The sequence below is a fragment of the Vipera ursinii genome, assembly GCF_947247035.1.
Source record: "Vipera ursinii genome assembly, chromosome: 2".
NCBI lineage: Eukaryota > Metazoa > Chordata > Lepidosauria > Squamata > Viperidae > Vipera > Vipera ursinii.
This window is the reverse complement of record NC_139513.1, coordinates 178207740-178235513: the sequence shown is the minus strand read 5'-3', so window position 1 is coordinate 178235513 and position 27774 is coordinate 178207740. Positions and strand designations below refer to the sequence as shown.

General features: G+C 42.0%; 1 protein-coding gene and 1 long non-coding RNA gene across 2 annotated transcripts; one reads left to right on the top strand and one right to left on the bottom strand.

The window, feature by feature from the left end:
• Positions 1-23064: 23064 nt before the first annotated feature.
• Positions 23065-25973, top strand: SWSAP1 (SWIM-type zinc finger 7 associated protein 1). Its single transcript, XM_083355828.1, has 3 exons — positions 23065-23745; positions 24393-24898; positions 24946-25973. Exons 1-3 carry the CDS (start codon positions 23518-23520, stop codon positions 25046-25048), a joined length of 837 nt encoding a protein of 278 aa, XP_083211954.1. The 5' UTR covers positions 23065-23517; the 3' UTR covers positions 25049-25973.
• LOC310636217 lies at positions 23675-26619 on the bottom strand. The gene is made up of 3 exons (XR_014491643.1): positions 25980-26619; positions 24510-24648; positions 23675-23811 (listed from the first exon to the last, which is right to left on the bottom strand). It is a non-coding gene; the product is annotated as an uncharacterized lncRNA (long non-coding RNA).
• Positions 26620-27774: the final 1155 nt, after the last annotated feature.

Below are 27774 nucleotides of genomic sequence, written 5' to 3'. Positions count from 1 at the left end.
CCACAGGGCCAGCGCTCCCACAGAGGCCCTCCCCCTGGGGGTCGCCAGCCGACATTGTCTAGCCGACGGAACTCTGAGGAGGCCCTCCCTGTGTGAGCGCACCAGGCGATGGGAGGTCGTTCCTGGCAGCAGACGGTCCTGCAAATATCCCAGGCCTAAGCCATGTAGGGCTTTAAAGGTAAGAACCAGCACCTTAAATCTCACCCGGAGGACAACCAGTAACCAATGTAGCTCATGCAGGAGGGGTGTAATATGGGAGTTTCGGGATGCTCCCATCACAACCCGTGTGGCCGCATTCTGCACCAGCTGGAGCCTCCGGGTGGTCTTCAAGGGCAGCCCCATGTAGAAAGCATTGCAGTAATCTATACGGGAGGTGACGAGTGCATGAGTGACCGTACGTAGAGCATCTCGGTCCAGATAGGGGCGCAACTGGCGCACCAGGCAAACCTGGGCAAATGCCCCCCTGGCCACAACTCCTATATGATCTTCAAAACTGAGTCATGTATCCAGGAGGACGCCTAAGTTGCGCGCCCTATCAACGGGAGGTAACACCTCTACTCCCATAACCAAAGACGGAACCTCTTGGACTAAACGAGATGCCAGTACGTAGAGCCACTCAGTCTTGGCCGGGTTGAGCCGGAGCCTGTTCTTCCCCATCCAGATTCGTACCGCTTCCAGGCAGCGGGACATCACGTTGAGGGCATCACTGGGTTGGTTCGGGGTGGAGATGAAAAGCTGGGTATCATCAGCATATTGATGATACCTCACCCCGAAACCATGGATGATCTCTCCCAGTGGCTTCATATAGATGTTGAACAGGAGGGGAGAGAGGACCGACCCCTGGGGCACCCCACAACTAATATATTACCAGTGCCTCATGTCCTACACAGTCACAAGTCTCTTTCTTCAGGGATTTACATAAATAGCACTATTTGAATTATTGCTAATGAAGAAAACAGCTCAATTCATCTTCATTTTACTTGAAGCCCTTTTCCATTTTAATATCGCCCAAACCTGAATCTTGATCCAGAATTCCAAAATTGCCTAGTGGCTATTGATAAAATTTAACAGCTTTTACAAATGTTTTCAGTATGACTTAGAATAATAGGACTAATACTAATGTATTAGTATGTATGTATGTATGTATGTATGTATGTATGTATGTATTTATTTATTTATTTATTTATTTATTTATTTATTTATTTATTCTATCCCACCTTTTTTACAAATAACTCAAGAAAACAAACATATGTAACATACTTTCTTCTTCCTACTTTCCCCACAATAACAGCTCTGTGAGGTGGGTTGGGCTGAGACAGAATGAACCAAAATCACCCAGCTGGCTTTCATAGCTGGGGCAAGAGTTGAATTCATAGTCTTCTGCTTTTTAGCCTGGTGCCTTAGCCACTAGACTAAACTGAATAACAACAACAACAACAACAACAACAACAACTGTATTTTGGGAATAATAGAGCCTTATTTAGGGGAGAACCATGACATATTTTGTACTGATACCTTTCACTGTTTTAAATAAACCAAACTAAATAGCCTTTTTTATTTCATTGTAGAATTACTTTTGATAACAAAGAAAAATTTCATTCCACTGAAGGTATCTAGCCAGCCAAATCTGAGATAAAGAGTCTTTGTGCAGAAATACAAATCATGTCTTTTGAAATGTTATGAAAATGGCTTACAGAATAGAGGTGATCCTAGTTAAGAAACCTATATAATATCAGAAGGATAGCAATACTGGCACTTGTGTAAAGAGACAATTTTCTCTTCAATACAAATTCCTTATCAGTATATCTCTTTATTTGGAAGTGAAATAAGGTTATCCAAGAAAAAGATCACAGTTTTTACAGGAGATAATAGAAATATGTAGGCAAAATATGTTTGTAGTTTTCTTACAATAACAAACAGAAAGAAAGAATGTCTCTGGCTTTCAGAACTGAAACCTCTCCCCCATGAGGTTGAAATTCTTGATTTATACTGAATGCTGCTTTTAACACTGAGAAGTGCCCATAGGTAGGGACATCGCACTTGGACATCGCTTTTTAGAGAATAAAATAATCTGCCTTTAAAAAGATTGCACAGCAGCCTTGCCTGTGCTATTATCCTCATACCACAGGTTGGAAAGAGAGCAACAGTGTTTGTGACTGAGAAGTGGCTTATGTTATCTCTGCAGGGTAGGAGTCTATGTGGCTGTAAAAAAAATTGCCTTTACCTCAGACATTATGCCTCTCAGAACTATGTTTTAAGAAATACAAATATGATGGTAAGATATAGGCCTAATTCTTGCGGCCATGAGGTAGACTTCATCTAACTACTGCAAAAAACAAAATGTGAATAACCTTCACATCTGATCCATCAAGCTTTCCATAATGCTTTTGTCCCAAATTAAAGGTGAAGCTGAAAATCAGGACTGTATGAATTGAGAACTGAGAAATTTAGTGTATATAGTTCAGGATAGTTGACTCTTTAATACTGAGGAAGTCAGGTATAGAAATGAACTGCAGAACTAAGAACAGGAAAAATGATCTTACTGGGTTAATAAAGTTACTGGAAGTTTGTAAAAGGGTTGTGTTCCCAAATTAATTGATCCATTCTCCTTCTTCAGAAGAAGCTATGTAGTAGGTTATCTCCTGGTGACTATATGGATTTACCCTATATATTTCTTAGCAACTATACAGAAGTGATCTCCCACTACTTTTGAGAGTCTTTTTCTCCAACTTTCCAATTTAACCTAAAACTCTGGGGCATCTTATCCAAATACTAATTGAACCCAACTTGCTTAATTCTTTTCAAGATTGGCCAAGGTCAGTTAGATGCACTGCTGCCTACCTCATACATCTGAAATAATGTATTTCACCCCACCCCAAACTGCCAATATTCATTACCACATAAAAGAGCAACCATTTTCTGCCATACACGAGTAAGATTAAGCTCAGAGAAGCTTTCTCCCATAGTGCTCTCTAGAGAGTTTCTAGGTTGAGCAGTTTTTGCATGTGATGTGGGATTGCTTTCAGTGTGCTCCAAAAATCACCAACTTTAAGCCTGTTGAGTGTGTACAGAAGGCCTTGTATACTAAATGGTTTCAACACACGCACCTTCCTCCACAATCCAGCACTATGTGGCAAAACTATCCAGCCAGTCCTTAGATTCTCTAATCGCTTCTTTTGGCAAGCTCTGTCGAAGATCCATCATTCATACCCTCCAGATCATTGCCCCAAAGCTTTGTACACCAAACATCTTCCACTTGGGATGTTCTGGCTAAGCTTGCTGTCTCTGGAGCTGCACTTCAGGGTGCACTGAAGGGCTTCTTGGCTGAGTGATTTCAACACACACTGTAGGCAATCCCAAACTCTCAGTTGGGAGCACTTTAGCAAATGCTGAAGCCAAAATTTAAAAGATTCCTCTGCTGCAAAGCTGTCCTGAAGTGGCTTGAGATGATGCAAATGGCTTCAGCGAGGAAAATTGGGTCATCTCCTTGCTTCAGTTAAGTGAATTACTGAATTATGTCACTTCCAGGACAGGAATGGCTTCACTGAAGCAAATCTAAGTTGCTTAACAACTGGCCCATCATCTGGTCTATTTTGATATTTGGTCACAGTTGTAAATGAGCAGTAAAGATCTACTTTCCAAAAGATATGCTGAAGGAACAGATAGAAAAGTCCTCAATGCTTTTCCACTTACAAACTCATATTGTGATTTGCATTTAGAAGTCATTTCAGTGTGAAGTCTGGGGAAAGATATACCAGCATCTCTGCATTTGTTCAAGCAAAGCATTTTATCTGGATTTCTACAATGAGCAGGAAGTTGGACACACTGCCTCCATGACTCTATCCATGATTCTACCATAGAGCGTATCAACAGAGCACTCTGCTATATGGGTCTGTTTACAATTATAGGCTACTGAATTCAATGGGGTCTACTTCCAGAAAGGTGTGTACTGTATAGTTAGGGTGCTGAAACTTTTAGCCAAATCAGGCAGGAGAGCTAGCACAGAAAACTCATATGAATGGTAGTGAATGTTTGGATATTTGGATTACAGCTCCAGGTAAGAAAGTCTCATGAAGTCCCAATACCTCAGAGAAGGAGGAATTAGAACAAAACTACCTTCTGCACATTTCTCCACTTTATTATCAGGGCAGCTATATGGATCCTTAAGCGCATTTTTTTTCTCACCATCTGCTTCTTCTTTCTATTTATCTTACCACTTAGTAAAAAGAATGAACCATGATTTAACTCCATCTGCTATCTCAGTTTTTTTCTTCAGAATATAGATGCTGATTGTGTGTGTGTCTCTGTTTTATTTATTTTTTCTCTTAGCTCTACTAGTCTTATTTCTAACAAGCCTGACTTTATCATACTTCTTTGCTGGACATGCTGTGTTTCCTTCTCAATTTTGGCCTGCAACGCCTATGACAAGGGCTTGTGCCCAGATTCAGCCCACTATCAATCTCATGGCCTGTTAGCAAGATGACATCTCATCTTGCAAAAACAGGAGACTTAACTGAGTTATTTCTCTCTCACACACACACACTCACACATCACACACTTGTGCATCACAATCTAAGACTCTGAAGCTTACTACGATGTAAGTTGCCTTGGCTGATTCTGAATCCAAGCATGAGCAACATTTATCTCTGCAACTACAGTAAAATACCCAATAGCCGAGTCTAGGCTCTCCTCCTCTATTACCATTGCTGTGCAGACCCTACAAATTAGAAACACCCCTGCTGAGTAAAATTAGGTATGGAGAAATGTAAGTGAATCAAAAGAAGACTCCCCCATCTGTCTAATAATACTATTCCTTGAGGTCATCTAATGAACTTAATTAGCCATGGCTTGAAGACAAACAAAAGATAGAATTATTCCATATAATTAACTTATTGAATTCATTGTCACAACATGTAGTAATGACCACAATATGAGAGGGTTTTAAAAGAGAATTAGTCAAATTCAGAGGAAGCTGACCTATTTCAGACTAATTGTCTGCCTGGTCAAGTGCTTCTTATTCTGATAGACAGCAAGATCTCAGAGAGGAAACTGTCATATAACTTGCTATGGACAGAATCTTATGTTATGTCCTTTATATATTTATTATGAAGTTTTACTTTTTATTCCTACTTGCCATTCTGAAGCGTGTATTAACATCTCTCAGAATGACCATTCTTGGTGCCCACTAGAACTCCTGTCAACTCTGACTTTTAAGATTTTTTAAAAGAAGTTTATTTTAAGAGAGCCTTTGATTTATAGTTGTCACCTTCTATTTTTATTTCTTTTTATTAGTTCTTTTATTATTTTATCTATGCTTCATTTATTACCTATTGTTATGGAAAATTAATTATACTATGGATGTTTTATTATTGAGATTGTAATCTGCGAAAAACCTCTTGAATGTGGTGGATAAAAAAATAAAATGAATGAATGCATAAAAATTTTTAGGGTAAATTTTAAAACAAAAGCTGATGGACATCCTGTAAAACTTCAAGAATAACAGTAAGTCCTTGTCTTATAACCACAACTAAGGCCAGATTTTTGTTGTTAAGCAAGGCAGTTGGTTAAGTGAGTCATGCACAATTTTACATTGGTTGTTAAGTGAATCACTGAGTTAAGTGAATCACATGGTTGTTAAGCAATCCAGCTTCTCCTACAGACTTTGCTTGTTGGAAGCCAGCTGGAAAGGTGTCCTGGCCCAATCAGATCCTGATTTGGCAGAGAAGGAGGAGTTGGAACCAGGAACGTCTGATGGAGATAGCATGTCTCCCTTGGAATGTTTGGAGAGGCCAGGGGCTGAGGACTATGCTGTTCCAGACCCCTCAGACTTTGGGGAAAGTGATTGATCAGATGGAGAGTTGCCTGCTTTCACAGACATGGGGGAGGATTGGCTGCAGACAGTCAGTGGTGTTGAGAGGCAGCAGATCCCCTCTGATGAGGAACAGCTGCCTTCCCCACTTGATCCAAGGGCATGGAGAGTAGAGTGGAGGCAAGTTCCAAGGAAGTCTGCAAGGCTTCTCAGGAGAAGATTGCCCCACCCCTCCTCACAAGGAACACCTGGCTTGGGTTGACTTAAGCAGAAGCCAGAGGACATTGTCTTTGTTGGGAACAATTCTTTGTTTTGACATACACTTCCCCGGCTTTGGAAGCCTTGCCTTGTGCTTCTGCCTATGCCTTGCCTTGTGGACTTGCCTTGCCCTATGGACCTTGACTCTTGACCCCATGAGCTTGCACTTTGTTTTTGGGCTTCCTCTCTGCCTTTGTGAAATGGTTTCGTTGCTTACTGGCTTTTGTTTGTGGGACTGTGTGTGGCTCCCTTCAGGGAAGTGTGGGGTGTTTGTTGTGGAATTTAATAGAGCAATAAAGAACTCTATCAAAGCCTACCTCTGCCTAGGTGATCTGTGACAGAAGGTTGCAAATGGCCATCATATGACTCTGGGCTCAATCAATCAGAATAGAGGTAGAACGGACCTTAGAAGTCTTCTAGTCCAACCCCCTGCTCAAGCAGGAGGCCCTATACCATTTCAGATAGGATGCTGCAACTAATCTAAATACATGTTTGTTGCCAAGTGCCCAAACTTTGATCACATGACCATGTGGATGCTGAAACAGTTATAAGTGTGAGAACCAGTTATAAATCACTTTTTTCGGTGCTGTTGTAATTTAGAGCAATTCCTAAATGAATGGTTGTAAGTTGACAAATACCTGTACCTGTTTCCAAGAATTCTCTTGGGTTCCACACAAATCTTGATAGGCATTTGTAGAAAATAGGTATTACCAAAAGTAGTCAAGATGGCAGCTGTAATGGTGTAATTAAAATTCTGCCTGTTTTTTATATGTGTCAGACATAAGGAGCCATTATGTCCCCATCTTTTGTTTTTTGATAGTATCCTGTGGGCATTCTGGTGAGTAGCTATACCTAAAAAAAGGTAAAGGTTTCCCCTGCCAGTTGTGCCTGATTCTAGGGGGTAAAACCCAGCTCTGATTCACAGCCAAAGAGCCAGCATTGTCAAAGACATTTCCATGGTCATGTGGCCAGTATGACTATATGCAGAAGATGCATGGAACATGTTACCTTGTCACCAAAGTGGTACCTAATTATCTACTTGCATTTGCATGGTTTCAAACTGCTAAGTTGGCAGGAGCTGAGACAAGTAACAGAAGCTCACTCCCTCACATGGTTCTTAGGTCTCAAACTGCCAATCGTCCAGTTGGCAAATCCAATGACTTAATTCTCAGCCACCATGTCCCTTGGTTATACCTAGTACATTGTTTATAAATGTATCTGTAATGTATTGGGGGTTTTGCTTGTACTGATTCACGTGTCTGTTTAAATGCTGCTTAACAGTTGCTCAATGGTATGTTTGTGTAACAGCTACGGACCAAGCCAGACTTGTTGTCTCCAGGAATATCATTGGTAGATTTGGGGTGGGAATGGGTTCCTTTAAACCTATTGGCCACCACCTATTGGCCAACCGTATAAGTAACTGAGCAGCAGCCTCTGTTTCAGCTCTATTCTGCTTGACTTCAATAAAGCATGTTTCTGTTTGGAACCTTCCATCTTGCTTATTGCCTGCAAAGAACCAGCTACACAACACTGGTGACGAGGGTGGAATGCTGCTTCTTTGTAAGAGCCTGAGTCACTAGGGGATGAGACCAGCACAGCACCTGGTAGGGACAGCATTCCCCACCCACCCCAGTCTGCCTAGTAAGCCACACTGGAGACCACCCCACCCTGAGGATCAGTCCCAGGGCCTACGAAGAAGCCAGCAGCATGAGGCAACGTGAGACATGAGCCATGAAGACTTCTCACCATGTCGAAGGTTGGAAAGCTCAAAGAATTTGATGTCACACACCCGGAGAGATGGTCATCCTACATTTCAAGGCTGGAGAACTACCTCCGGGCCAATCAAGTCACCGAAGATGGTCTGAAGGCCGCAACACTCCTCTGTGCGGGCCTGCAACGTTCGAAATCGCTGAGAACTTAGTCGCACCGGCCCAATTGGAGTCCGTTACTTACGCGGACCTGAAGAAATGGCTCGGTGACCATTTTCAAACAAAGCTGTCAGTGATAGTGTGGAGGTATACCTTCGAACTGTGAGAACAACAACCTGGAGAGATGGCCACAGAGTTCATTGCGGCATTGAGACAAGCGTCACATCTTTGTCAGTTCATGGACTTGGAAGAAATACTTCGAGATTGACTTGTCTGTGGACTCAGGAGTAAAGAGCTCCAACAAAAACTTTTCGTGAAGGAGACTCTCTCACTCCAAGAAGCTTTGAAAGAGGTCATGGCAGACAAAGCCGCTGGCGGGGCTATGAAGGCATTGCAGCCCGCCAAAAGCACACCACACAAAGAAGCTGTCCACTACGAGGACGCCGAGCAACAAGAAGACGTCGACTCTGACCACGAAGTTGACAAGATTCAATGATACCAAGACAAGGAACAGAGACACCTGTTGTGATTCAGGGTCCCCCTGTGGGTTCGGCAGTTGGGTCGGATGACTCAGAGGAGGAGGAGGGGGGTGTTGAAGACCTTGCTGAGGGGGTTGAAGATCTTGCTGATGAGAGCCCTCAGCCAGGCCCCTCCCACTTGGTCACCACGGAGACCCAGCTGTGTGAGCCTGACAGCGTGGATGAAGATGACCCACAGCTGGTCCTGTTCAAGGATGCCTGACACAGGAGGCAGTCAATTAGGAGTAAACAGAGGAAGGCAATGGGGCTTCTCGGAAAGAGGCATAGAGAAGCCATGCCCTGAACTCTATATAAGGGGAATGTGTGGGGAGGGCTGAAGGCAACCGCTTGGATAGTTCGTGTTTCTTAAAGCTCCTGTTTCTTGGTTCGTGTCTTGTTTGTTTTTGTAGCTATAAATTTGGCAGGCATAATTCCAGCCTCTTGCCGTTTGTAAAGGGGTTGTCCCTGCTTTTTCTGCAGGGCCGGTAGCAGGCTGGTACAGAACAACACCCTTACAAGACAGTTCCCTTCCTTCGATGTTTGGGCTGTGGCGGCTGCCACCTGTTCTGTTCCAGCCTACAACCGGCCCTGCAGAAATGTCACGGACAACCCCTTTGTTATATTCAATAGGCTGGAATTAAGCCAACCAAATTTATTTGCAAAAACTAAACGAAACAGTTCAAAACAGAGTAAAACAAATACAGAGCAAGACTATATCAGAAGCTCTTCAAATGGTTGCCTTTAGCAACCAGCACCTCCCACACATTCCCCTTTTAAACAACAGTCTCAGGGCATGGCTTCTCTTTACCTCCTCCCAAGGTGCCTCATTGCTTTTCTTTGTTCACTTCTGCTTATCTGCCTCCTGCTTCAAGCATCCTTGAACAAAGCCAGCTGTGGATCATCTTCGTCTAATCTTTCAGGCTCACACAGCTGGGTCTGAGGAGGAACAAGATGGGAGGGGCCTGGCTGAGAGCTCTGCGATGCATCTGCAACCAAAGGCTCTCCAAACCCCTCCTCCTCCTCCTCCTCAGAATTGTCCAATTCAGCTACCAAAACCACAGGCTGATGCTGAATCACAACACCACCAACGAGTGGATGGCAAATTCAGGACAGCCATGTGTCAGCCCTGTGGGAAATCCTGCCACATTGCAGCCATCTGTAGAGGTCGCCAGAAGGACTGCCAACTGGCCGAGCCGTTCAGGAGAGGTACAGGGCCCCCCAGGCAGCATAGAGTAGGGTTTTGCTCTAGCTGCAGGAGTGTCTGCCGCATGGGAGCTCGCCGTCCCCTTAAACAAAAACTTCAAGCTGCAAGGCGTTCCTTTCAGGATGGAACTGGACACTGATTCAGCTGCATCTATTATTTCCCTTGAGACTTTCCGGTTCATGTGCAGCCGCAGCAAGAGATGGGCCAAGCTTCAGCCATCTGATATTATTTTAACAGACTTCCAGAATTCCTGACTAGCCATCAAGGGTGAGGCCACTTTGGCCGTACATTTCAAGGGGTTTTCAGGGCCCCTAGATGTCGTTGTGGTGGAGGGCCAGAGAACAAGCCTCATTGGGCTTGATTGGTTTGATGCATTGGGCATTCAAGTAACCGGAATTCACCGGACACAATCGGCAAACTTGGTGTCAGTATGTGAGGAATTCACAGATGTTTTTGACACAAGCCTGGGAGAGTACAAGGGCCCTCCAACAGCCTTTAAGCTTCATCCTTCCATAACGCCAATTAGGGTTAAGCCCCGTCGTGTGCCTTTTGCCTTAAATCACAAAATTGATGCAGAGCTGGACAAACTAGTCAGTCAGGGGGTACTACAGACCATAAATGGGGGGGAGTGGGAAACTCCTATTGTTACACCACTTAAGGCCAATGGGGAGATCAGGATTTGTGCTGATTACAAGTGTACCATTAACTGGGCACTGCAGCAGCACACGTACCCGGTGCCAGTCGTTAGCCGCATATTGGCATCACTGCAAGGGGGTAGCGTGTTTGCTAAGTTAGTTTTGGCACAGGCCTATCAGCAGTTACCAATGTATGAGGGCACAGCAGCCACACAAACAATTGTGACACATAGGGGGCCCTTTAAGGTCAAGCGCCTCCAGTTCGGGGTTAGTGTAGCCCCAGGGATCTTCCAGAGAGTCATGGAGCGTATGCTCAAGGGTATTCCAGGGGTCTGCCACTATTTTGATGTACTCATCAACAGAGTCCACTGAGGTCCTGGCAAAGTGGCTCAAAGCTGTCCTTCAGCGGTTCCACACAGCGGGACTCAAGCTGAGAATGGAAAAATGTAAAATTGGGGTCCCTTCTACTGAATTCCTGGGGTTCTGTATCGATGCCAAAGCATCCATCCTGCAGAGTCCAAGCTGAAGGCAATTTAGCTGGCACCAAGTCCCAGATCTAAAGGAGAGCTCCAGACATTCCTGGATCTTCTAAATTTTTACTACATGTTCCTTCCTAACAAGGCCACAGTGGCAGAGCCATTACACCAGCTCTTAGACAAGAACACCCCGTAGAAGTGGACCAAGGTTCAGGAAAACAGTTTTAAGGTGGTAAAATCACTATTTTCCTCAAATTCAGTGCTCACACACTTTAATGAAAACTTGCCAGTTTGTATTGCATGTGACGCATCCCCTTATGGGGTTGGAGCTGTACTAAGCAATTTGTCAGATGATGGGACTCAGTCCCCTATTGCTTACTATTCAAGGACCTTGTCCTCAGCTAAGCGCAATTATGCTCAGATTGACAAAGAGGCTTTGGCCATTGTATCGGGTTAAAAAATTCCACGACTATTTATACGGCTGCAAGTTCACAGTGTTCACATTGCTGGGACTATTTATCACAGACAGGCAGATGCCTCAAATACTTTCCCCCAGAATGTTAAGGTGGTCCACTTTTATGTCAGCCTACAGCTATAGGCTGATTCACAAACCTGGCAAAGACATGGGCCACGCAGATGGCCTTAGCAGGTTGCCATTGCCACACATGGAGCCAGCTCCAGCTCCAGCCACTTGCATCTTGTCCATTCAAGATTTGCCTGAACTACCTCTCCATGCAGGGGATGTCGCTGCAGAAACAGCCAAAGACAAAATTTTAAGCAGGGTGCTGTCCTGGGTTCACAACAGATGGCTGGAAAATAGCCCTGGACCAGAGTTCCAGAGCTATTTCACACGTAGACATGAACTTTCAGCTCATAAGGGGTCCATTCTTTGGAGAAGTAGGGTTAATGTCCCCAGTTCATTAAGGAACAGAGTGCTCCAGTCTCTGTATGAGGGCCGTCCGGGTATTGTCCGGATGAAGGCGCTGGCATGGAGCTACCTTTGGTGGCCAGGGTTAGATAAGGCTATTGAGGTCCAAGTACACAGGTGTTACACATGTCAACAGACCAGACCAGAGATGCTGCAGGCCCCTGTCCACCGATGGGAGGAGACTCATACACCGTGGTCAAGGATTCCCATTGACTTCTCTGGGCCCTTTCAGGGACAGTTGTTTTTGATAGTGGTCGACAGCCACTCTAAATAGTTAGAAGTAATTCCTATACCTACTATGACTTCTGCTAGGACCATCCAGGTGCTTAGGAACTTTTTTGCTGCACATGGGCTGCTGGACGTATTAGTTTCGGACAATGGGGCCCAGTTCACAGCATCCAAATTTCAGGCCTCCTTGAGGGCCAACCTCATAAGGCATGCAACGTTGGCTCCCTTTCACCCCTCGACTAACGAGCAGGCAGAACGCATGGTGCATATGACGAAAGAGTCATTAAAACGCATAGTTTTGGGGGATTGGCACCATGGGCTGGCTGATTTCTTGCTATACCAGCACACTATGCCATGCACAGCCATGGGCAAAAGCCCAGCAGAGCTCTGCTGGGAAAGAAGACTGATCACAAAACTGGACAGGTTGCACCCTGACCGAGTAGACACCGCACACCCAAAGGCACCAAGGAGGTTGCAAGTGGGTGATTGGGTGTCGGCTCAGAACTACGGACATGGGGCTTTGTGGGTGCCCGCTAAAATTGTTAAGATTTCAGGACTTCCTGTTCCTGTTTTCCAGTGGAGCAGTCAGAAGATTCGGAATGCCGAACACTTCGGCTGAAATTTCTTTTTCTTGGGGACCCTAAGGGGCCAGAACCCACCCTGAAGGGATGGAATGAAGGAAGGAAATCCCAGGGACTTAGGAGAGATGGCGGTCTCCCTGAATGGTCCAGGAGAAGCCTCCCAGAAACCAACAGAAGAAAAGGCTGGCTAACTCCATGTCCAGTCACAGCTGAAAACAACAGAAGTCATAAGCTTTTAAACTAAGCAGATTTTAAACAGCATGCTTGAATCTGGGTAAGAATATTGATTTTCTCTATCCTACCTATTTTCCTGAAGAAGAAAGTCCCAAAAATGAGAGATCTCCGGGGGGGAAAAAAGAGGGGGATTCTACTCCCTCCTTTTGGTTACCGGAAGCGGCGAAACTTACCCTTTAGAGAGAGAAAAGAAGACTAGAAAGACCTGAAAAATAAGCAAATGCTGACACCTACTGGTGGGTGAGGATTTTTTTTCTCTGACCCTCAAAGTTCGTTAAAAATGCAGCTGTGTAAACAAAGTGAGAGTAATAAATCTGAAGCAATGAATACTTTACAAAAGGAAACATATGATAAGCGGCAACAATTTCAAAGGACAATGATTTTAAACCACAAAGAAATACAGAACAACCTTGAGAATATTTATCAACTTATCTCCAACTTAATTTCACTCCAAGAAATTTCCCAGGAAAATACAGTAGAGATGACTGAACATAATTCTGAAGATAGAGACTTAAAGATGGAACCATATAAAATAAAAAATCATGATTTAATTCAAATGGGAATATTCAACACATCCAAGCAACTTTGAAGATAAGGAAAAGAATGAGAAAAAAATACTTTACAGGGAAACGAATGGTGTAGCAAAACATACTGATTAAGAAAGGCAATGGCCAGAGAAAAAAAGATTAAAATGGAAATCAAGAAAATAGATGATGGGACTTATAAAAGAGAATACTTTAAAAAGAAACATTTGTTTGAATATTACTAAAGAAATGGAAAAACTTTGGAATATATTACTCTTAGAGGGATGATTTTTTAAAAAAAATAATACAATATGGGTTTTTTTCTTTTTCCTTTCTGTGAAAAAAAGTTGAAACAAAGCAAACGTTTTAGTTATTTAAATGTGATGATAAGAAAAGCATTAAAATGTGTTTTGAATGAGAGTTAAAGGATTAGATGATTAGATCTACTGAATGGAATGCTTAAAGTTTAAATAGATTAAATACATTCTCAGCTATGGTCAAAAAGAATAAGAAATTGAGGGAATAAATATATATTAAATTAGGAGGGATACTTATCTTCAGTTGTATGTTATTTTTTGTATCTCAGTGCTCTTGTCTTTTTTGTCTTTTTTTCTCTTTTTTCTTTTTTCTTCTTTTTTTTCCTCTTTTTTGTCTCTTTCCTCTTTCTTTTCTCTTTCTACTTTTTACTTATTAAGAAATATAAAAGTATGAGAGGGCTTATATGGAAAAAATAGAATTAAATCCACCAATGTAAATGTAGTTAATTGTTGAGAAAATTGTCACTAGTAAGAATATTTAGAATTTGGGGGGAGAAATAAGCTGAAATAAGCACGGTAACAGTATTTATGATAAGGCAACTAAAATGACAAATAGGATTATTGGAAAAACTATATACTTAATTGTTTAGTAAAATAATGAGAATTATTTTCATCTAATGTTTTGCAAAGAAAGATACTTTGGGGAAAGGGGAAATCAACTTAAATTAACATATGGAATATAGATTATAGAAATCAGTTGTTAAAGATTGTCTTATAAATGTTACCCAGACAACATACTGTTTACAAATTACTGAATGATTTGTTATGTTAAAAAATACCAATTTAAAATATATATATATAAAAAATTAAGATTTCAGGACCCTTCTCCTATGAGGTGATCCTGGGGGGGGGGGGCGAGTCATTCACTGACATATTGATCAGCTGCGATGGCGGTTTGATGAACAGTCACTAACCGAGGACTCCGCAGAGGGTCCGCAACAAGAGCCATTAGCCAGCAGTCTAACAGAGCAGTTCACATGCTCTAAGGATTCCTTCAGACATTACAACGGGGAGGTGGCCATAGATGGACACAGTCCAGAAGTTCAGATTGGGTCTCCATATGGGGAAGGACAACCCGAACTGTGCAGCAGCTCCGCTGACCCAATTATTCCACTGGACTTTGGTTTGGGCTGACCAGGAATGGCCAGCCAAAGGAACTTGAGTCAATTCGACTCACTTGAACCCAAGAGTCCTGGTCTACCCAGCCTGGCAGGCAAGCAGGTAGACTGGGAGTTTCCCGGAACCCCCAGGCGTTCTGTGCGGTCTCGTAGACCACCAAAATATCTTCAAGATTATGTTAGTAAATAATGTGTGTACATTCTAGGGGGGAGGGGTGCAATGTATTGGGGGTTTTGCTTGTACTGATTCATGTGTCTGTTTAAATGTTGCTTAATGGTTGCTCAATGGTGTGTCTGTGCAAGTTACGGACCTAGCCAGACTTCTTGTCTCCAGGAATATCATTGGTAGATTTGGGGCAGGAATGGGTTCCTTTAAACCTATTGGCCACTGCCTAGTGGCCCACCATATAAGTAGCTGCACAGCAGCCTCTGTTTCAGCTCTGTTCTGCTTGACTTCAATAAAGCATGTTTCTGTTTGGAACCTTCCGTCTCACTTATTGCCTGCAAAGAACCGGCTACACAATAGTATCTGCAAAGACAGAGTACAGCAATTAATTCAGTATTGATTATGAGCAAGCTAGGGATTTAGAGAAGATGGCAGAGAATAATGTTACCAGTATTCTTTTGTTAAACTTACAGGTGGTCCTCAACTTTATGACCATTTATTTAGCAACTGTTCAAAGATATGAAGACACTAAAAAAGTGACTTATAACTGGTCCTTACACTTACAACTGTTGCAGCATCCCCATGCCATGTGATCATGATTTGGGCGCTTGGCAACTGGCATGTATTTATGATGGTTGCAGCTTCCTGAGATCACATAATCGCCATTTGACCTTTCCAGACAGCTTCCAACAAGCAAAATAAATGGAGGAAACCAGATTTGCTTAATGACTGTGTGATTCATTTGACAACCGTAGGAAAAAAAAGTCATAAAATTGGGCCTGGCTCATTTAATGATTGAATTGCTTAGCAACAGAAGTTCCAATCCCAACTGCGGTCCTAAATCAAGGACCACCTTATTTTTTATCTATCATATATATAACTGCAGCTGTTGCTAGATTCTTAGAGTAATTAAAAAAGAAACAAAAGCATTTGAAATAAAACATCCATGGCAGAACTAGAATTTAAAAAGTGTAAAATTATTTGGTGTTTTGTGGTTATTTGTCATTGTGGATAAACTCTTCAATGACAGCCATTTTTAGAACACCCACAGTGTGTTCTTTTTGTTTTGTCTGTCAGTCCCAGAAATATGGGGGGCATTGCTTTATTAAGTTATTAAGGAGAGGCCGGACATAGCAGAGAGTAGTGAAGGTATACACATTTTTTAACCAACTACAGCATGCTATTGTAGCTATTTTGTTGTGCAGTTTTGCTTGTTGTTTTGCCATTCCAAAGTTAAAAATCACTTCATCATATATGAACATCAATTGCTCAGGGCCAAAGGAACAGTATTATTTAATCAGCCACTTTTATTCCAGTCACTTTTCTTTTTTTTTTTTGAGCCTTTAACTCTCAGGTCATCAGCAGCCAGGGGACAGCATCTGTAAAAATGACTGCGAACACACACACACACAAAAGCTGTACAAACTCCGTTGAGTCTGTAGGCATCATGAAAGCAATCTAACCTTGAAGGCTCTCACAATTCACACTTTGTAAAAGTAAGATGCAAAGAGGAGCTTAAACTTACCTGAAAATCACCTGCGGCTGCTTATTGGATTAATAATTATTGGATTATTATTCAGCTTGGGAACTTTCATTACTTCTTATTTTAACAACGATTGCATCATTAAACGAAGTGAGAAATTGAGATTTAGCTCAGATTAAGAACCAGTCTGCAATCGATTCATGCTGCTATTTAAGTGTCACAGAATGGAGCAGGAAAGTTTCAGAACACTAAGGGATATGCTCTGACCATTGTGGAATTGAAAAACCAATTCTTAAATAGTTTTATCAACACTGACAGTTAATAATGCTTGTATCCAAATGATCTCCTGCTAATTTCTACATATAAAGATGTTATTCACACAAAGGACTAGATGTGTTTTGCTACCTGATTTATAATTGAACTATGATATTTATCATCGCAGGAACTTTTATAGATGAGAAGTTAATTCTCCCATGTTTTCCTTCTATTTGAAATCATTGATTGGGGAAGACCAACTGCCCACATGAGATGAGATATAATCAGCGCACTCTGTCTGCCTATCTATCCAATCGTCCATTTCTGCCAGACAGCTGAAGTACATGTCCTTATACAATATCTGAAAGTAGTAAAGTATTGGATGGGACCAAAAAATAAAAGAATTGTAAGTTGCAGTCTCTCTTTATTATTGTCTAGTGACAGTCTGTATTTTTTGCAACTTAAATAAATGAACGGATTTCAAATAAAATAAATATTTAAATAAAAAAGTAAAATCTGCCCCAACTTCAGTTTGTACAAAATGCAATTGCTTGGGTGCTTGGCGGGGGAGGCATGTTACACCCATTTGGTGGGCCCTGCATTGGCTTTCCATTGACTTCTGCATGTAATTTGAAGTCCTGGTTTTATTTCCATGCTTCTGTAAGAACAGGAAAAAAGATGAATTTGCTTTAAGTAGTTACATTAAAAGATACTGCAGCTTTAAAAAGCCAACTCCTTATAAAGAGACTTGCCTTTTTCCAGACCATGGCGTCTACCATTCTTTCTGCTCCAGCCTGTGCCAGGCAGCCAGGAAGAATTAGGCTAAGAATGGAGCAGCCAGCAACCCTCAGTCAGAGCTATTGCCCAAGTGCGCTGGGGGGATTCCTTCAGGATTTCTTTTCTCCTAAATCCCCAGCTGGATGCAGACCATAGTCAACTTGATCTTTCTTTGGCCTGCCATACCAAATTTGGTCCCATTTTTTTTGACTATGCTGCTGATGAAGAGAGGCAGACATGGTCCCCAGTCCATTTACGTAACTTCTTTCCAACGTTCTGTTGGGTTGGGAAAACTAAAATCATACTGAGGGATTATCATGTGGGGGCTGCTTCAAACACAAATTCCTACTACAGGTGGATGTGTCAACAGATTTGGGACTGTGTGTTCCCTTTGGGTGGCTAAGATTGAAATCGAGGGACAGTGGCATCTAGACACACTAAGTTAGCAGAAGTGACCTTGCAGTGTGGTGTTGGCTAGCCAGAGCCCCCCAAAAACAGTTAAAACAGAAATCCCCCCCCCACATCTGAGAGTTGTCTCCAAGGTAGGGTATCTAAATGGCTAAGTATTGCTGAAAACATAATCAGAGACCAATATAGCATTCTAAGTGGGTTGGTGGCATGAATTTAGGGAGAGAAGAGATGGGGGAGGGATAGTCTGGTTTCATAACTATAAAAGTCCACCCATTGGCACCCTGAAAGAAATTTCTTGTGTAACCTGGCAACCAGCTCGGCAATCACTAAGCAACATGATTGCTGGGCAGCACAATGGGTGATTGGCAGCTCTTCTGAGAAGCTGGAAGCCGCCCTTGACCCAGGAAACTGCTACCGAAAGTGGCCCCGCCTCCGCCCAGAGAGCCACGGCCTTTTCGAGGGCTCCTAGTTCCTCTCTCTCCCACGTGCAGCTGCGATTGGAGCGGGTGGAACAAAGGCAGTTGCTGTGTGGGTGGTTTTAGGCAGTAGGGAAGGCTCTGTGAATGGTACGTCAATCAAAGCACTTGGAGAATCGTCGCAGCGGTGGCGGTGGATTTGGAGGCGAAGCAATAGCGAAGTTTCTTTTCCAATTTCCTACCTGAAGGTGGGAGCAGAAATTTTCAGATAAATAGGGAAAAAGTGCTCTTATAGAATGTTCCCTCTTTCAGAAGAAAACCTGGAAGTGTTTCAAAGCATTAGCTAAAGGCATTTCTTCGGAGGAAAAATATATTAAAGTAGTTGTAATCGGTCTTTTGCTCCATTTCCTGATCACAATAAAGTCGTAATAAGATGAAATGTTGTTGAAGTCAATTCACCCTGCTGCAAATTTGAAATACTTAAAAAACACTCACATACAATCAGTACTGTACTAAATACAAAGTACTAGAGTTGGGGTGACAATACTGTATTGGAATATATTGAAATAAACAATTTCAGACATCTTGATGCTGGAAAAAGATAATCAAAAATTGAGAACATAGAACATCTTCAAGTACTTTGTTCCAATCTGGAAGTTTCTGAGTATACCATTTCTACAATAAAATGAAGTGGATTTTATACAAAACAGCTTCCAATGCCTCTTTATTTTCAGAATTAAGTCAAGTAAAACTTTAGTATATAGGTCACTGACCCAGACTTCATTAAAAATATGTAATGCAAATTATAACATGCATGATAAAAATAGCTTTTTGTCATGATTTGACTACTTTGTTGTCAACAATGCACATTTTTTACAGGCTACAAATACAAAATCCGCAACAAGAAAAGTTATCTTGGGATATTTATTTGTCCAAAGAAGCTGCATATAGAATCCTTTGGGGCTAGGAAGAAATGGTAGTAACTCACTGTAAATGTCTTGGTAAAAATTACAATATAGCAAATACCATCCCATGATTCAATGCTATCTTTGTAGGAACAAAGTCTTTCAGTGTTGGGGGCTTGGCTCTTGTTCCATTTTTGCCTGACAAAAAGTTTTTGCCAACAGGTTTGTTTTGTGCACCAGTAAGATAAAGGTAAAGGTTCCCCCGCACACGCGTGCTAGTTGTTTCCGACTCTAGGGGCCGGTGCTCATCTCCGTTTCAAAGCCGAAGAGCCAGCACTTGTCCGAGGATGTCTCCGTGGTCATGTGGCCGGCATGACTAGACGCCAAAGGCACACGGAACACTGTTACCTTCCCACCGTAGTGGTCCCTATTTTTCTACTTGCATTTTTACGTGCTTTTGAACTGCTAGGTTGGCAGAAGCTGGGACGAGTAACAGGCGCTCACTCTGTTACGCGGCACTCAGGATTTGACCCGCCAAACTGCCGACCTTCTGATCGACAAGCTCAGCGTCCTAACCCACTGAGCCACCGCGTCCCTTTTGTGCACCAGTATACAATGTTAATTTATTTTGGCTGTCTTACTTTTTTCTCATTAAATCAGTTTTTTTTATTCCCATTTATATCCCGCCCTTCTCCGAAGACTCAGGGCAGCTTACAATCTAAGAAGCACAAATCAATGTGCTTAGCAATAGCCTTCATTCTATGTATATGCCTGCTTATTAGGGCTTTTGCCCCCCCCCCCCAGCGGCATTGTTACAAAGTCAGCTTATTGCCCCCAACAATCTGGGTCCTCATTTTACCTACCTTGGAAGGATGGAAGGCTGAGTCAACCTTGAGCCTGGTGGGACTCAAACCTGCACAGTTGTTGACAGATACCTCTTGAATGTATGTTGGTGGTTTGGAGTCAGTTATGACTCCTGGCGACTACCTGGACTAGTCCCTGCACTTTTATTGGCAAATTTGGAAGTGGTTTTCCCTTGCCTTCTTCCCAGGGCTGACAGAAAATGACTGGCCCAAAGTTATGCAGCTGGCTTCATACCTCGGTCTCCCAATTTTTAACCAAGTGCCTTAACCACTATAACAAACTGGCTTTGGCAAATGTATGTACCCATGCTACAATAACAAGGGTATTGTACCAATTGATTATATTCACAGTGGGCACAATGAGTAAAAACCTTTTGGATATGAGTTTTTAACACAAGTGGTGAAATGTGGTCTTTATCTTCCAATACTGCTGATGTATATTAAACTGCAATAGAATAAAGGCCCTCTAAAAAGCCTAATGCTGGGAAAGATCGAGGGCAAGAGAAGAATGAGGTGGCTGGATGGAGAGTCACTGAAGCACTAGGCGTGAGCCTAAATGGACTCCAGAAGATGGTAGAGGACAGGAAGGCCTGGAGGAACGTTGTCCATGAAGTCGTGATGGGTCGGACACGGCTTCGCAATTAACAACAAAGTTTGTTATTTGAAATTTGGGCCAGATATAATGTTGATTTAAAAATAAAATTTGCTGTGCCGTTCGATGTCTTGATATATTCTCTTCATAATTCTATTTCAAAAATTCTTTATGAGCTACCTTTGCATAATCTTTCAGGTGCATCCACATCTCACTTGAGAATCCCAATTTAGGTAATTTGCCATTTATTTGGAGTTTTGAAGAATTATCTGACAAGATATTCTGACCTTTATGTTGAAAATGAGCTTCTAGCCAATACCCAAGTATATGCAGCCCTTTTAATTTTTTTTTATAAACATAGAGCAGTGTTAGGCACACATTTTGCTACCTGAAATAGCTTCCTTAGGAAATCAGTTCAAACTTTCTCCAGTTTCTTATATTTGATTTAACTACTCCACAGAGTTTAAAGTAGCTAGTACATAGTGGATTCTTCTATCTAGAGAGAAGAGAGAATTGCTAATAAAGGCTTCTGATATACCTTTCAGATTCCTTGTTTGGGTTGTTGCAAATTTAAAAGGGGTTCACGTAAAAGCCTTGTCTAAAACATTTTTAAAAGAAATCAATAATAAAAATATGAAACCTAATACAAATGAAATAGGCATAGATGTAGCATTTCAGTGCAAGCTTTCCTCTCCTCACATTCCAAATGATTTATAGCAGTTTCAAGAACGTAACCAAGAAATAGCTTTTCATGTTTTCCATCAAGTAGGATCATAGTGTTTCTCAATCTGTCTCAGCTAGCTGGCTTCTTTAAAACATTAAGTGGAAGAAACAGCAGATAATGGTTAGCAGCAAGCACTAAGTGAACTAGATATGGATGGTTAACACATGGAACTTAAGTATAAATATATGGTTCACCCAAACTAAGAACACAATGCCTGTAGAATGAAGGATCCTCCTTCAAAACCTTCAAAATGTAAATGAAAGGAAAAGAAGATTCAGAATATTTCCAAATATGGGATAATTTCTATAAATGACTGGAAAAATGGAGTAGACTAGAAATGGAAGTTAATGTTAAATATGTGAATCCAGGCAACATGTTGCTTATTAAGTACTAAAGACTTGTAACTATAAAAACTCAATAAAATATTTATATAAAAAAACCCTTCAAAACATACACTTGTTTGTGTTAGGAAAGATAAATTTCCTCATCCATAGAATGTTCTTTAAAAAAATTCCTACTTGACTAGTTGTGTTTAAAAGTCCCATGTTCATAAGTATAATGGTGGGGTATACTGAGATGTGCTATTTATTTCACCCTTTATCACAGAGGGCAAAGGAGTAGATTCACACCTTAAAAACAATTGTGAGCCACAAAGGAAGCAACAGTTGTTTGGTGACTAGCAGCAGAGCCTCTACTAGGTCTGGAGGTGTTCAGCAGCATGTCCTTTGAAGCAGAAGAGTCTGCTGGAACCTAAGCATTGATAAATCCATACTAGTGGTGGTGATGTTTGGTAGCAGCAGATTGGTTATTTTTCAAAACTCAATGGCAGGTGGCACAAGGCTGCTTTGTGGCCACAGATGGTTCTGCAGGCATATGTTATACAGAAAGAGATGACTTTGTATATCAAATCACTAGAAATATTTTAAAACCAAAATAACCAATGGAACAAATTCCAGTTCCCTCATATTTTAATTTCTTTTGAGAAATATGAATAGATTTCTCAATTCATCCCCTAAGGCTTAAAATAAGCAAGACTAAAAGTTACCTAAAGTACATTAATTAAAAGTAGCTATTGATAAAACATCAACAATCAAGGGAGACTCCCCAACAAGCCTGAAGACTTGTCTAACTTAAAAGGTTCATTAAGGATGTGAGATTTATTTATTAAATTTATATGCTGCCCATCCCCTCAGTAAGGCGACTCTGGACACTTAGATTTGATGTGATAGGAATCACAGAACAAACAAGAACTGCTCCCTTGCCCAAAAATTAGTATGCTATGCCACAAGTTGCCTGGTGATACTCTTTTGTTTCTCAAATGCATCAAAAGGCTGTTTAGATGCAGGTTATAGTCTTGTAAACTGAACAATTCTACTACCAACATGAACATTAAAAGAAACACCTGCTGGCTCAAGTAGTAATTCTACCATGACCAACCAGATGCCTCAAAAAGCCTTAGTTATTAATAGTCCCGCTACCACAGATACCGAGATACGTAATACCATCATTATAGTCTCCTTTCCATTACATGTGCATCTAGTGCGGACTCCACCCCACTATTCAAGGATCCCTTGAATAACCCGTCTTGTCCATATTTCTGCTTAGTCCTCTATCTGGCCAAATGCTGGCGTTTTTGAGGAACAGCTGCATTTCCCCCCAGTGAATTTGCCATTCAATCAGCCCATGGTAAAGCATCTCAGGCAGCCACATATTGTAAAAGTCGGGAAAATTGCCAAACTTTCCTGCTCCGTGCTTCCTTCGTACCTTTCGGTAACAGTTCTTAGAACAGCGCTTAAAGAAGAAACCAACCAAGCGCCCAAAGAAATGGACCAAAAAAAAGCAAAAGGTACGGAGCCTGTCATTTTATTAAGAAATGCATCCCGAAATTGGCACTCGAAAAAATCGCAGCGTGGTCACAGTTCCTACGTTAAATCACCACAACTCAACCCTTGGGAAAACGCGGGAATAAAGCGGCGCTCAACATTCTTGAGAAGGTCTTTCTGAGCGTCACGTTCCAATCCACGTGTCAGAAAGTTCTAAAAACCTATACAAGGATTGGCCGCCTTTCGGTGACTGTCGTTTCTGATTGGCTTAAATTATTGACGTTGTTTGTGTTCCTCCTGAATACGGCTACATTGGCGCCAATAATCATTGGCCGACTCACCGTAATGCAGGCTTTGGATTGGTTGCTGTGAGGCCGGCCTTCTAATTATGTTCTGCTCTGGCTATGTCCGCCGAGTTGCTGGAGTTGGAGATGGCGGGAGCGGTACCGGTTGGATCTCGCCCGCGGCCGCTGCTGCTTCTCGGTCCTCCCGGCTCGGGCCGTTCCACACTGTTGTTCCGCGCAGCACTAGCAGGTGCTTCCATTGTCTCCTCGCCTCGCGTGTTGTTTCTGGCACCGCGGGCCCTGGAGCGGCTTCCGGGTGGGAAAGCAGCTGGAGGAGGAGCGATCCAGGTGTGAATGAAACGGGGATAGGCTTGGCAGTTATCAGCCCGCGTGGAAACTGAAAAAGGGTTGTTCCTGCAGTACGCAAGATAAACAGTATAACTGTATGAATTGATGGGAATTTACTGGGTGGTTATTTTACATTTAACAGGTAGCAATTTTTTCTCCTTCAGAATTTCGTATGACTTTAGTCATGCGGGTGGAGATGAGGGATATCACCGGAATTTTGGGAAACTTAGCTTCATTCTCTGGGACTCCAGAAAGCCAACATATTTTCTCTATGTTGATTAATCTTGCAGAAAGTTTGTCTGGAAGAATATTATTGGGAAGGGAAATAATTTCATATATATTTCAGAAAATATTTGTAGACTTAAAGAAATGGACCCATGGGTTTCAAATGATTAGTACATAGAATTAAACATCTGTTAAATACAAAGGCACATTTTCTGTCTGATAACACCTATGATGGGAACGGGTTTCAAAATTAGTGACTCTAGCCCAGTGCTAGGCATGTCTTGCAAGATATGAATTGTGAGTTTCAGCTTTTCAGTATCTGCCATAATTTAAGGAAAGTGTTTTTACAAAGGCCATCCTGATATCTGTCATGACTTTGTGTCTAAAACTTGCTCACTAATGTGTTTTTTTCCTCTCTCAAGAAAATCCATTTCCTGTACCCGTCTTCCTTCCAGGAGCTAGTTCAACTGGTGGCCTCCCTGCACCAAAGCTTACCTAATAGCCCCTCCATGATTGTGCTGGATGGTTTGGAAGAGTACCTGAACAATTGTTCCAGTGCCTGTACAGCAGCCCAGCTTGTAGCCCTGTTGCTGGACACATCTAATCACTTCACTCAGAAACGCAGCCATTTGTCTGTGGGTTGCCAACTGATTGTTTCCATGAGGTTTTTGGGAGAAGCTGGAGAAGAAATAGAACATTTCTCAGCCATTGAACGCTACTTCCCAGCAAAATTGTGGCTACATCCAGACACTGGGAAAGATGTTAGTTTACATAACCAAGGTTTAACCAAGCTGATTAGGGCACAACTCTTCCAGCCAGGGGCAAAGGATCAAGAATGGATAGTGAAATTTGATGCACAAGGTAACATGACAATCTCTCCATTGCCTTGCAAAAATGAAACTGAAAATGAAACAGTTTCTGAAAATAGGTCTGTTTCTGAAGTTGATACCATTCTGTCTAACTCCTAGTCTTAAGGACTTCTGAACAATCATTTGATCTACATCAAACACACATTCCATTAATACATAATGTGATTTTTTTTAAAAAAATCAAAGTCTGGGTTTTTCATTTAGACTGAACTGGCAAGTTGACGATTAAAAAGAAATGTAATCAATTTTATTGTTGCACAAAGTTGGAGGTAGCTGGTATGCTATTCGGGTAGTTAGGAGAGTATTCTCTGCACTGTGATTCCTGTGGAAGTGGTGGTGGCTTGGGCTGCTCCAATTTCTTCTCATTGGCATGGATTTGTTAGCCCTTGGAAGAAAGGAAGGGGGTCCCATAATAGACTATACTCTGCACAGTAATTGTCCTAGGTTATTTCAGGAAGCCATGTAGGAGAAGCCTTCTAAAATGTCTACTTGGAGAGTGTCAACAGGTCCTTTTGACACCGGCTCTCCAGTGGCTATTTACAAACTGGCTGGAAATGAAACCAGATTAAGGCATCCCTTTCAGCCCCAGTTTTTGCTTTAGCAAAGTGATGGCCTGATAATCACTGGGCATTATGTTTACATGGACCCTGATCAGTGGATTTTCCTGCTTATCTCCCTTGAATCAATAAAAAAGGGCCATCCCTTTCATTGCTCTATTAGTGAACTTGTAAAAATGTTTTTTTAGGGATGCAGTGGCTCAGTGGGTTAGGACGCTGAGCTTGTCAATCAGAAGGTTGGCAGTTTGGTGGGTCGAATCCCGAGTGCCGTGTAACAGAGTGATCGCCTGTTACTCATCCCAGCTTCTGCCAACCTAGCAGTTCGAAAGCACGTAAAAATGCAAGTAGAAAAATAGGGCCCACTACAGTGGGAAGGTAACGGTGTTCTGTGTGCCTTTGGCGTCTAGTCATGCCGGCCACATAACCACGGAGACGTCCTCGGACAAACGCTGGCTCTTCAGCTTTAAAACGGAGATGAGCACCAGCCCCTAGAGTCGGAAACGACTAGCACGCATGTGCGGGGGAACCTTTACCCTTACCTTTAGAAATATTTTTAATGCCACAATTTCAGACACACACTTACCTAAAATGCAGCTTTTGCTGCTGTTCTGGTGAACCTGTGAAAAAAAATGGCAATAGAAAATGACTAGAGGGGTAAGGATCTACCATTAGCCAATAGGAGTGGAGGGGACTGCCTGCACTGAGACGGGACATGGCAATCAAGCCAGGCAGTACCACTTGAGCTGGCCCAAGGTAGAAAACAAAGTTTGAAGTGTAGCAGAAAAAGACAGGCAGAGATTTATCTGAGTGCAGATAGTGAATGACGTTTAAGAAATAGGGCAGGGTTGTCATGCATATGACTCAGGGCAGGGCTCTTCAACTCTTCAACCCTTTCAGATCATCGTTGATCCCCAATTATATAGAAAATAATACAGTACTATTAATAGCACTACAAGAAATAATACTCTTAGTTTCATTGACCTTTTGGAGTCGATACTGATCACTTTGGGGAATCCTGCCTTGGAGGAATGGCATTAATATAACCTTCCCCATCTAAACCTAACCCTAACCCTAAAACTACTGTTTGTACTTGTGGATAAGCTGAGTCTTGAATTTTTAACCAAAATACCATGAACAATGTGCCACTGCTGTTAGGCTGCCCTGCATTTCTCATGGTATTTTGGTAAAAATTAGTCTGCTTATTTGCAGAGAGGTTAATATATATGTATATATGTATATATATGTATATATGTATTTTAAAAAGTAATTATTTTTATAATTGCCATCTGTAAACCACCCTGAATCATTTACCATGCCTAAATTTTATTGATTAAAATACAAGCTGAACCCAATTTTGGGTTATGCTTGGCACCTAAAATACTCAGCTTATCCACAAGAATATGTGGTGTATCAGCCAGCAGAGCTGAAAAGCTGCATCCCTGATAGTGGCTGCAAAGAGGCTTGTTACACTGATAGAAACTATCATTACCATTAAGCAAGGCCAAACCCAGGACTCCAGCGTGCTGTTCAAAGGGTGTGAGGTTAGATGTAACAGTTCGTGAGTGTAAGATCAGAAGCTGGAATCTTCAGAGACTGGCTCCTCTCTCGCCTTCTTGTGTGCTTTTTACAAAATTGAATCAAAACTTGTGAAATCAGAATGTGCCAGCAAGAACTTGCTTGCAGTGAGTTCCAGCTGGTTTGGCAGTACTAGCAAGGCTGTGGAGGTTATTTTTGGGGAGAAAAATGGGGATAGAATAGATCTGCTTAAGGTGTGGACTTCAACTCCCAGAATTCTCCAGCCAGAATGAGACCGGGCTATGTCAATAGGTCGTTGGGGTGGGTGGGTCCCAGTGGACTGGTGACATTTTAAGATGGCTCCATCATTGTTGATGCCTATTCTTTCTTGTTCCAGGTAATGTATATTTTGAATATGGATTGTTTTTATATTTTTAATAATGTGTCAGGTCTGCCATCTTTGGCTTGGCAAAGGGGAAGAGGGGGCACAGTGAGAGCAAATGGGCAATAAACATGTATAGGGATGTGATGGGAAATGGGGAGGGGGCGATGACAGCTTGACAAAGACCAAAGAAGTACTGACTCTGCTTAGCGAGGGCTATAAAGCACTTTGAAGTGGTATATAAATCTAAGTGCTATTGTAAAGGTTATTGCTTTGTATGTCATTCAGTAGTGCAGTTCTCAGCTGGTAATGGATGTGACTCACAGTTGAAAAGATGGCCTGTCTATTGGTTAAGGAAGTCTTAACTACAATCAGCTGTTTCAACTTCCACCTTAAACTGTGGCTTGTTTAGCATCTGGGTTTGCCCAACACCTTGAACTATAAAACAGTTTATAAAACAAAATGACTGGGTTCACACATC

Bases quoted from the DNA above. Each gene is read 5' to 3' on its own strand.
- SWSAP1 (XM_083355828.1), top strand. From the start codon at position 23,518: ATGTCCGCCGAGTTGCTGGAGTTGGAGATGGCGGGAGCGGTACCGGTT. The intron at 23,746-24,392 runs GTGTGAATGAAA...TCCTCTCTCAAG, and splicing joins CTGGAGGAGGAGCGATCCAG to AAAATCCATTTCCTGTACCC. The intron at 24,899-24,945 runs GTCTGTTTCTGA...CCTAGTCTTAAG, and splicing joins GAAACAGTTTCTGAAAATAG to GACTTCTGAACAATCATTTG.